Genomic DNA, 12379 nt, shown 5'->3' with positions numbered 1-12379 from the left:
AGACCTAATTAGAACACCATATACATCAGAGGCACAATGAAGAGTTCATGGATCTTCCAATTCAATCTAGTAAAGACAACACTTTAAAACAAACTACACTTGATAAAATCACAAAAAAGCGTGCATCCAAATCAGCTAGAAATTAGCTCCCAAACTTCAGATCTGCAGAAGCCACTATAGATCTGTAGCATCAGTTGATATTACCGATAATGAACCTAGTATAACAACTGAACAGGTACAAAATGAAATGGAAAAACATGAAACTGTTCAAAGAGAAACTGGAGAAGAAACAGAAAAGCAAGTAAGACAACTAAAAGAACTTAATATGCAGTCAAGATTATCAAAAAGGAAAGATGAATTAATAAAAATTAAATTGAGGATAAACACAAAAAATAAAAAAAGGAACTACATCTAAAAGAAAAATTGGTAATAAAAAATGTAAAGATGGAGAAGGCTGTGGATCATCAAATGAAAAAATCTTCAGGCTCAGAAGAGTTTATGGACTATGAAAAACCTTCTCATGCTAATAAAGGAAAAGCAAGAGATATAATTAAAGAAAATATAATAAAGTTAATATAATAAAATTCAAAGTTTTCTCAGTATGATTATCACCTACATGAAAAGAAAATAACTAGCTTCCAAATCAAGAACAATAGGCATGAAATCGAAATAATAGAAATATTACAAACATTGGGTTCATCCAAAATTCAGAAGTTGAAAACTTACCAGTGACACTTGACTAATTATACCATCTCCTTTCTGCATTTCCTCATTTAATATATGAGGAGTACACTGGCAAATTAAACAAGAAACATATTTCTGCAGATATAAAGATATGAAAACATTAACAGACCCCTCTTTCTTATTGGACTTTGGAAGATTTAACAGGGCTGGAGTAGGAGTCTTATTCTTGTCCCTGTCCTTGGGTCCATTCTGTAACATCCAAAGGAATGCAGAAGGAGAAATCTTGACAATATACTGGATTACTGTGGATGTGTAATAAGATTTATAAATGTTTATGTTCCATCCAATGGAACAGTTAGACGAAATTTTTTCCAGGAATTTGAGCCATATTTATATGGTGCCCACTACATCATAGCAACTGGAGAATGGAATTGTACTGAAAACCCCACATTAGACAAAATAGAAGGGTACCTCAGGAGTGGAAAATTGGGATATGCACAGTTAAAAACATGTCTCAACAATGCTCAACTAGTAGACATATGGAGGATTTGCAATCCTTATCTCCAGGCTCACATACATTATAACTCTTGGAACATTAATGGTTTTCCTATTCATATCAAAGATGGGCCTGACATACCCATTACAGCATCTGAAATTACCACAGCCTATAAAGAATGCCAAACAAAAAAATCCCCAGAACCTGATGGTCTAGGGATAGAACTTTATTGCGAGGCCTGGGATTTTATTCTTCCTATTCTAGTTATACTAAATTCCTTTCTTTTAGTGTTACACTGTGATCAGCATTCATTTTTGAAATTATGGATTCTATAATTTTTAGAATAACTCTTTTTATTATCCCGAAGTTTCGATCTTCATATCAAGATCATCATCTGGAGCATACATAAATATACAATACAAGCTGCATTACATTTCAAACTGTAAGCTAGAGAAACAATGATTTGATTACATGCTACTCACTGGCATGACCTCTAGTGGGAAAAAAAAAATTACATCAAGCTAATTTAATTTTTGATTACATGAATAAACATTCTTGCTTACAGATGGTTTTCCTACCAGTAACAGTGATGTCCTATTTCTATTATTACAATTGTTATTTTTTATTTAAAAATAATTTGATTAGTTAAACTATAATCCAACTAATTGAATCAAAAAGAAAACAGAGAATCTACTTAAGTCAATTACCACATGGCCTGAAGATACGGTCAAAAAACTATTTCCACACTACGCTCGTTCCCCGAGAATTTACGGACTACTGAAAATTCACAAAGAAAACACACCTTTAAGGCCTATAGTCGAAGGTATTAGCCTGACTTGTCACTTAGCCAAAAAATTAGCGGCAACACTCAAGGAGTTAGTAGGTCATTCCCCCTCCTATATCAAAAACACACACACTTCATAAACATCAAAGACATTACATTACATTAGAAAAAGATGATCTATTAGTCAGTTTTGACGTCTCTGCCCTCTTTACGAATGTCCCAATCAATGACACAATTCTTCTTTTACAGAATAAATTTCCTCCAGATATCACAGTGCTCTTTGCGCATGTATTACATTCTAGTTATTTTGTATGGCAAAACACTTTCTACCTACAAAAAGAAGGCACAGCCATGGGCTCGCCATTACCCCCCCTGATTGCTAACTTTTATATGGAACATTTTGAACAACTTGCTCTAGGTTCCTCCCCTTTAAAACCCAAAGTTTGGCTCAGATATGTTGACGATGTTTTCGTGATTTGGTCTCATGGCCGCCAGACACTAGACACTTTCCTTAGCCACCTAAACAAGCAACACAAACGTATACAGTTCACAACTGAGATTGATAAACATAACACACTGCCGTTTCTAGATACACTTGTCACCTGTCTTCCCTCGGGCAATCTTTCCTTCACTGTTTACCGGAAACCGACACATACTGGCCAATATATACATAAACTCCTACCACCACCCAACACAAAAACAAGGTGTTATCAATACCATAAAAAACAGGGCTCCGAAGATCTGCACCAGTGAACAGGCACTGAAAAACGAATTTAAAGTGATCAGTAATACTTTTCAAAAAAATGGATACAGCCAAAACACTATTAACAAAATTCTCTACAAGACCTAAATAAAAAACAAAGACAAACCAGACTACAGTAAAACTATCACCATTCCCTACATTAAATGGACATCAGACAAAATAAAGAGAGTTCTACAAAAATACAACTTCAAAGCCACCTTTAAACCTTCTGCAAAATTAAAAAGCTTACTCAACTCATCCAAAGACCCTCTCCCTCCATTGGCCCACCCTGGAGTATACCGTATTTACTGCACCTGCAACATACCATACATAGGAGAAACAGGATGCACAATTCCGATCAGACAAAAAGAACATAAACAACACATCAAATATAATAATTATGGTGAAGCTGATCATGCTCTGAACACCTTACATAGAACTGACTGGAAAAGCACTAGTTGTCTACATCACACCAAAACATGGCATGAATGCAAATTTAAGGAAGCTTGTGAGATCATTATCAACCACCCCAATCTAAACAATAATGATGGTCTAAAAATCCCACGAATCCTTCCTCTCTAAGAACAACTACAAACAGGACTCTAGAAAATCCAGGATCCTAAATCTATAATGACAACTTTAATACTGAAAAATAGGGCATGTTGTAATTTTTAAATTTTTTTATTTTTATTTTTTAAATCAAAAATAACAATTGTAATAATAGAAATAGGACATCACTGTTACTGGAAGGAAAACCATCTGTAAGCAAGACTGTTTATTCATGTAATCAAAAATTAAATTAGCTTGATGTATTTTTTTTTTTTTTTCCACTAGAGGTCATGCTAGCGAGTAGCATATGATCAAATCATTGTTTCTCTAGCTTACGGTTTGAAATATAACACAGCTTGTATTGTACATTTATGTATGCTCCAGATGATGATCTTGATATGAAGATCGAAACGTTGGGATAATAAAAAGAGTTATTCTAACAAGGTTCTAGAATCCATAATTTCAAAAATGAATTCAATTCCTTTCTCTCATCAGGACACATACCAAGTGAATTTGTAGCAAGCCATACTGTCATCATTCCAAAATCTAATAGAGATCACACCTTAATCAGCAGCTGGAGACCTATTTCTCTATCTAATATTGACAACAAGATATTTTTTTGCATTATCAATAACAGGCTCAAAGTGGGAATGAGATACAAAATTAAAAGCACACAGGTGTATGGAGTACCAAGTCGAGCAGCAGAGTTTAATCTATTTCTGCTACATGATCTAATCCGCTTAGTTAACACAAGCAGTCAATGGCAGTGCTATCAGTAGTCCTTACTCAAGAATTTGATAATGTCCAGCATCCCTTTCTATTCCACCACCTCCAGCAAATTGGTGTAGGTAAAAAGCTGCTATCTCTTATCAAAGGAGCCTATGCCAATTCAACTACCTGCCTCCTAGTTAAGGGGTTCCTTTCAGACCCGTCAAAATTCAAGAAGGAGTCAAGCAAGGTTGCCCTCTTAGTCTACTGCTCTTTGCATTGGTTCTTGAAAAATTCTTATGGGAAATTCACAATACACATGCTGCACAAGGAATAACAGTTCCTTCAACTATGAAAGAAAATAAGGTATTAGCATATACCGATGATGTAGTGGACACTGAAGAATAATGGTTCCATATATATTTTTTTTTTCTTTTTTTTTTTTTTTTTTTGGTATTTTTGAAAAATTCAGTAAGATCAGTGGATTAACCACTAATGCAGATAAGACAAAATTAAAAGTTTTTGGAAAGTGGGATCTTGGAGGCATTCCTTTTGGACTACATCTAACCTCTAAGACAGAACCCCTCACTTACCTGGAATTCTGTTCTCCACTTACCCAATATTATCAGTCCAAGAACTTATATACAAGAACCTAGAAACTTTAGAAGACTGGAAAATAGGGCCACTTTTCTTTTCTTCTAAAGCCATAGTATTCAAAATAATAATAATAATAATAAAACCATAATCTTTCCTGCTCAGTTGTACATAATAAATATTACAGACATCACAGAAGCTGAAGAAAAACAATTATATAGTAAGCCTGTGTGATTTTTTTGGTCCAGCCGAGACCAAGAAGTTAAAAAGGAACTTCTTTAACTATCAAAGAAGCAAAGAAGCATTTGGGCTTCTAGTTTTAAAATTCTGCTATTTAAGCAATATAATTTCAAAAATCCATAAAATATTGCAGACTAATCACACATGTGCAGACTTTCTCCTGTACTACCTGGGTTTTCATCTCCTGTTTGGAGTTAATGATAATAAAGGTCCAAAAGCTGAGATTTTTCCTGAATACTACAACACTTTGTGCTTAATTTTAAGACTGCTAAAACACTCTGGTATTGACATTCTTTCCATTAAAAAAAGTAAAATTTGGTATAAAGAAATCTTTAATCTCTTTCGCTGCAAAATTCCACGGTTGGGTACTGACAACAATACTTTGTTTCACAATTTGTGGAAGTTCCAAGGATATCCTAACAGGAGGGATCTTGCTTGGCTTGGACAAATGGAGGTACTTTATAACATCTGAGATCCAATCTGTGACATCTGTTACCAATTGGAAACAGTAGAACATGCATTCCACAGCTACTCTCTTACCCTGAATATTTGGAACAGATTATGTAATGTATTGGGCATTCCATTATTACAACAGAACAGCTTTTTTTTTTTTGCAATATTCACCACCTCTCGGCAATGGGAAGAGAATTTTGATTTTTATAATTAAAGAATTAAAATACCATTTATGGTATTTTAATTCATTATTCATTCAATTAAGGTTAGAAAGAAACATGGATTTGAAAACTAGCAATATGACATCCAAATGCTTTATAATATTGTATTGTGGAAATTTTATTGTTCAATCAGACAATTTTTGCATTTAGAAAGAAGCATTCTAGGAGATATAAAATTTATGACTAGATGGTGTAGACCAGCGCTTCCCAAACTGTGGGCTGCGGCCCCCTTGGGGGATGGAGGTTTTGTTGAGGGGAGCCGTGAAATAATGAAAACAAATTTAAAATGTTTTAAGACTAAGTAGATTTTTTTTATTTTAAAAGAAACGTATTTAACTTTTATTATTTCTTTTTTTTGTTATTTTTTATATTTTAATGGAAAAATTTATACATTGGTGTTGGTTCACAAACTTTGCTTCCTGCGTATTTCAGCGCTTAATGAATATTAGTAAATATTGCTTATTCATATGTTTCATTTCAAAGCAGTGGTTAATTGTATTTACTTTGAATGCTCTCCAGGGAAGATCCAAATTTTCCTGTCCCTTTCATCACATGTTCGTAATCAGGGACTGTTGATAATGACTTTATATACATATCAAAACTCGTTTTATATTATCACTGTAATCCGAGCTAGTTTTCTGTTACCAATAAAAGTTTCGCATATACTTCACACATGAAAAAAGGCTTAAACAAGTTCATGTGGGGAGATAGTAACTCGCTTGCAGTGGTAAACAACACACCCTCCCTAACAGCCACTATACTGCAAAGGCAATAAAAACAAGTACTTTTATTATGCCAGTGAATAAGGTATAAGGAGTCTGTGTAATATATTTCTCAACAAATAGTGCAATTAGAGACAACTGGGATAAAAACACTAATTAATGAATCACATGTCCCCTCATACAGAAATTATGCTGTATAGACTGAAACAAAACCATATGTTGCATGGGCAAACACAGTATCTAACTAAAAACTATTGTTATTAATTAGATGTGTGCGAGTTTGCTTTCCCAAGGCAGCAATAAAATTCACCCGAACGTGATAAAATTCGTAAAAGTGTTAAAACTAAGTAATATATATATATAATGAATGTTATGGCAGTTTCACATATAGAATTCGGTTGAAGAGAGTTAGCAATTGTCAGCTATGCTTTTATCTTTTGCTTGCACGATCTTTTGTTAATACCGCACCAATCACATGCAGGTTTTAATAACCTGCCTTTGCTGTCGGTTTTGCGTTAGGCTTAATTACCGTAAAGGGAGAAAAGTCATATATTACAAAAGAGAAAAATGTTCCTGGTCCGGGTAATATTCACCCTTATTCAGGTAATATTCACTAATTTCATGTTATCAGTCTGTGGTGTGCCAGTATCGGTAAGTGGTGATATTATTTGATCTATTCTACATTAAAAAATTTAACCCTGAGATGGATAAGTGGCTGATAAAAAATATAAAAAAATCCCGCAAACAATCAGAAGCAGAAACAGACTCAAAAAAAAAAGGACAGTATTTCATATTTTACCAGAACAGCCCGCATCGTCTTCAGAACCAAACGGTAAGAGGCAAAAAATACACAGTGAATATTTTTGCAATATTCACTGTGTATGTTTTGTATTGAATATAAATACAATAAATATTATAATAATATATCTCTCTATTATGTTTTTTTTTCGAGGGGGGCCGTGAAATATTTTAATTTTTGCAAAGGGGGCCCTGACATCCAGAAGTTTGGGAAACACTGGTGTAGACCACCCACATTATGCAATATTCACCAGAGTGGGGGGGAGGGGGATAAAATTGTGTCTATTCTTGCTATGAGAGGTTTTTAAATAGTTCCATCCTCTTTATTCAATGCAGTTTTGAATTGCAGGGATGACTGGAGAGCAATCACAGGCAGAGAACACCACCTCAAGGCAGTTAACTCAGATTGGGCTAACTACCTGGATATCAGTCATCCTTGTGCTTTAATTTCAATGAGTCTTTTGGTTGTTCATCTATATGAAATTGGTGAAAAAGGAAGACTGATAGCCTTTGGCTATATGATGATACAAAAGAGAGCTGAGGCCTTTTCTCTATCTCTCATGCTATCTATCTGTCTTTTCTTTCTCTTAATACTATCAGGCTCTCTTGCACACCTGTACTAACTACTCAAGGCCTATGATGAACAACCCTTTACTTTTTTCACCTCAATAAAGTTTGAAACCAGTCTGGGTAGTGACCCTTCCCATAATGCATAGCATTATGTCTGCAAGAATATGCTTTGCATTATGGGATACTTGGCACAAACTTTGTTTGCTTACACTTGGACAAAGACTAAACCAAGTATATAATTTCTTGGTATCTTTAATTTATAGTATAACCTAGTGGATTAAATTTCAAAAAACAAACTTTCTTTCTTTTTTTTTTTTCCATAAGTGATTTAAAACAGAAGTCTTACATTTGGGAAAGGGCTAGCTTATAACCACATTTAACATACTTTTTGCATAATTATTCAACAAACAAAGATGTCATTATCATTCTAATGATTTTTTTGCCCTCATCAACTAATTTTTGTCCATTAAATCTTTTGTAATCATTTGACAAGGATAGTAATAATAATGTTACTTGATAAGATTTTTATCCACTAAATGTTTTGTAATGATGTCACAAGAGGATACAAAAGCTTAAAATCAAGAATCAGATTATCATATTTTCCCCTCCAGACAATACACAATAACAAATCAATTCTGCAATAATTCAAGAACTTCTATTGTAATCAACATTCTTACTATTTGTACTCAAAGTTATCCTACCGATTCTTCGTTTTACTTGCTAGATAACAATAAACTCTACAGCATATCCTCTGGCATACACAGCCAGGTTTTTTCTTGTAATCTGATTTTTTTTTTTTTTTAATTCCTTTACCATACTTGTCACACTTCTAGCCACATGGCTATTGATCCCTTTTCTCTATAAATTCTGTTCCCACAATATATTCCTATTATGGAATTTTTCCTTAATGGATTTATTTATCCATTTAATTACCACCTAATATATCTTTCTAAACTAGACAATGCAATCTGACTGCATTCATAAAAAATTGAAAGATTCCCATGGACTACAAAAAGGGAAGGATATTAGTAGTGCTTGGGAAATAGTTAAGGGGCATCTAGGGAAAGGTAGCTATATTAAATTTTATATCTAAGGTAAGGAGGATTAATCAGGTAGGAATTAGAAAGATGAATATCATTAAGCATGAGCTTCAGAAAAATAAAATGCTGTGGAGAATATATAAGGAGAAAGGTGACCAGCAAACTCATAAACAGTACAAGGTTCAGGCAAGAAAGGTGACCAATATGGTAAGGAAGGCAAAATCAGATTATGAGAAAAAAACTAGAAAAGCAGACCAAAGAAAAATCTCCAAGAATTCTTCCATTATGCGAGAAGTAAGGGGAAGAATGAGAATGACTATGGAAGAATAACCTTAACGAGTGCAGATGGTAACAAGGTTACAGAAGCATATAAAATAGTTGAGTTACTGAGTAGCCACTTTGCAAGGGTATATCATAATGCTGTTGTTAATGTTGCAAAGTTAATGCTGTGACATATGTAGGAACAGAGGTGGATGAGTTGGAGGTTCCTAGGATATTGCAGAATCTCAGCGTAAATACAGTTGTGGGATTGATGGGATATTACCTTTGTGTTTAATGGGAATGTACAAGGGAACTAGCAATGCCTCTGACTAGGCTCTTTCATTTAAGTTTTGCCATCTTTCCACTCTCTTGGAACACTACTAGAGCTGAGACTTAAATGAAAGAGCCTAGTCAGAGGCAATGTCAGTTCCCTTGCACATTCCCATTAAACACAAGATAATATCCCATCTAATCCCACAACTGTATTCCCTTGCATAAGAGAGGTTCTAAGACTGCAGAAGCAAATTATAGACTAATCAATATCTCAGGCATGGTGGTAAAAGTAATGGAAATTGGTCTAAAACAGAATTCAAGAATGGATGGATAAGGATATATACTCCAGAAGGGGCAACGTGGCTTTGTGAGGTCAAGTCATCCTTAGTAATTCACTAACATTTTATAATAGAGTGAAAGCTGAGTTGGATAAAGGAAATCACTACATGACGATTCTGCTGGATTTTGCAAAGGCAACTGACTGAATATCACATGAAACCGTTACACAAATTAGAACAAATAGGGATGGATAACAGGATGGTTGCTGGACAGATATCAGAAAGTGGTATATGGAGAAGCAGAATCCAGGAAAAAGCTGTTTACTAGTGTGTGCCGCAAGGAACAGTGCTAGGACTTCTAGCACTGTACTTTGGTCTGCTTTTCTGAAGCTCATGCTTCTACCATTTAATTTGTACATAAATGATATAGGAAATAATCTGAAGGGAGATATTCAGTTATTTGCTGATGATGCACAATTAGATGGGGTAATAATGAATCAAGGCAATGTAGCGAGCTTGCAGGATGATTTAAGTAAGCTGTCAGTATGGGCAAAAGATAATGGTAAATAATGGAATATAATAATAATAATTTCTTTCCCTTACACTTTTGCTGAAATGTTATTTCCAAGCTTCTTCTACCTTGCCATTTAATGTGGAAAAATGGAAAGTTATAAATTTTGGATAAATAAATTACAAGCTGCGTACAACATTGATAGAACTGTATTCCAGGAAATAGATGAAGCTAGGAATTTAGAGATAGTGGTAGAGAGAGGTGAAGTTTAAAGGACATATTGCTAAGGTAGCTCATAAGTTTATTTGGCTATTGAAAAACATGCTAACAAGTATAGATAAGGAATTGTTGTTCCTCTTTATAAGACCTGATATGTCCACATCTGGATTACTGTTCTCAGGTCTGGTGTCCTGGGAATGAGGAAATGGTGGAGAGGATTCAGAGGTGAGCAACCAAGTTGGGGAGTGGTCTGTGAAATGTTCCCTAAGAGGACAGTTGATAAGTGAAAAAGAGGGAATATGACAGAAACATTTAAGTTCCTTAAAGAATTTTATAGGACTGATGTAGGGGAAATGTTTCAGTACTTGGCTAGAGGGGAGGCAGAAAAAAAGGCTATCCCCAAGTTTAATAAAAGTATGGTTAGTAAGGGTATGAGGAATAGATTTATCGCTTGGAGAGTTGTGAATGAATGGGATGGGTTGTCAGTCATTTGCAAGAGCTTTGTCTATCAATGGATTCAAGGTTGATATGTATGATAGATTGTGTGGATAGTTTGGGTCTCCCGCAGTGAGTCTTCAACTCCATGGAGGTGCCTGTACAATAATAATTTCTTTCCCTTACACTTTTGCTGAAATGTTATCTCCACGTTTCTTCTACCTTGTCATGATTCCTTATCTAGCAATTCCCTATATATACCTTCTCAATTAAGTTATAAATAAATAATATTAATAAATAAATAAAAAAATCATTTTAAAATTAATTTCTCACCTAATAAATCTTAGGAAGTTATGACTGTTAGCCAAATGGTCATCTGCAATAAGGTATGAAGCAGCTTGCGTGTACAGTAAAAGTTCTGTAACTAGTAAATAATACAAAATAACTTCTAAGTTATAACAGTTAAGGACAGTTAATATTGCACTGTGTATTGTATGGTTGATTACTTAGTTAAAAATCAAGAATTACATTAAGCATAATTAACTTTTATAATGGATAAAAATTTGCATGATAAATCAGAAAGTTGAAAAGTATTTAAAAAAAGAAATCTGAATTTGAATGATACAGAAAAATGAGTGAACTCATAAGAAAACTATTCCTCAATATAAGTTTCCTAATTTCTTTAATTACTGAATTATAAGCATGAAAATATATGATTGAGAATTACAGGTGTTCAATGTGAAATTTTTCTGCTTTTCAGGGAAAGGGGGCTTGTTTCCAGAATGAAAAATCCTATCATTCCCCCCTCTCTCTCTTTATGAGACCACTTTTAGTTGATAAGTTCTTATAAATTCCTAGTATTTCAAACAGTAGCAACTTTAGTAGCAGAAATCTGCTACTAAAATTATTATATGATCTAAATGGAATCATGGAGACTCCTTGAGAGAGATTTACTTCAGACACCACTGTAGCTGCTTACATTTAACTCACTCAGCTTCTGCCCTCAAGTTGTATTTAATGCACCTACTGTTCTCCATACAAAAAAATACTAATCACCACTCCTTTGAGCAACTTCCAAGAATTGCACTTCTTAATATGATTTTGCCATTGCCAACTGTTCAAACTCCTAATTTTTCAAAACTCATATCTGTGGTCTATAATCTTTCTAATCAGCTCTCTCAGATCTATACATTAAAACTGGTTTGAACAATGTCTTGAGTACAACTAGTTTAGTGTTTGACCAATTTCTCTCAAAGAGAGAATTTAGTCAAAATGCTAAATGTCACTCTATTATGTTTCCCTGTCATTCTAAAACATCACTCTATTGCATTTCTCTGTCATTCTAAAACATCACTCCATTAAGTTTCTCCATTATTTTTTGTTCTTTACTTAATATTCGGGGAATGGTCAACTGCCTTAACTATCGGCTGCTGCCATTTGTCTATTTCTAGTATATCTTATTTCTCACACTTTATTGTCTCACAAATTTACTAAAATAAAGAGCCAAAAGGCTTCAGTTCAGCAATGCAAAATTTGTAAAAATTAAGTGGATATTAAATCCAACATTATTTCAAAGCCAAATACAGAAACTATAAAGTTTCATATGAAATTTGACCAGAGAGCTTATGGGAATACATTCGCAGGCGTGAGTTGCCTTTTCTGGCTAGGGCAATTCGTAAATGGCGGCGTAATAGTAAGTGCAATATTGAATATATACAAAGATAATGAAATAAAAATAAATGAAAAGTTGTCTAAAAAAACAATCCATAAACCAAGGAGTAAGATAGGATGCCATCTGTCT

At 34.0% G+C, this 12379-nt stretch overlaps 1 protein-coding gene across 3 annotated transcripts in view; it reads right to left on the bottom strand.

Annotated features, from left to right (window-relative positions):
• Nucleotides 1-12379, bottom strand: part of LOC150097166 (uncharacterized) — a 201597-nt gene that overhangs the window by 33807 nt on the left and 155411 nt on the right. For 2 of the 3 annotated variants that reach the window (XM_090407305.1, XM_090407303.1), the window contains one exon: nucleotides 10912-11002. In XM_090407305.1, the coding sequence (XP_090263431.1) occupies nucleotides 10912-11002 (91 nt within the window). The remainder of the gene's footprint in view (nucleotides 1-10911; nucleotides 11003-12379) is intronic. The other variant, XM_090407304.1, reaches the window with a different exon arrangement.

This window comes from Typopeltis vanoorti, chromosome 17 (assembly GCF_054136105.1).
Source record: "Typopeltis vanoorti isolate ZY-2024b chromosome 17, IOZ_Tvanoo_1.0, whole genome shotgun sequence".
In the NCBI taxonomy this organism is placed as follows: Eukaryota; Metazoa; Arthropoda; class Arachnida; order Uropygi; family Thelyphonidae; genus Typopeltis; species Typopeltis vanoorti.
Note: the sequence above shows the minus strand (reverse complement) of the source record. Positions and strands in the feature narration are given on the sequence as shown.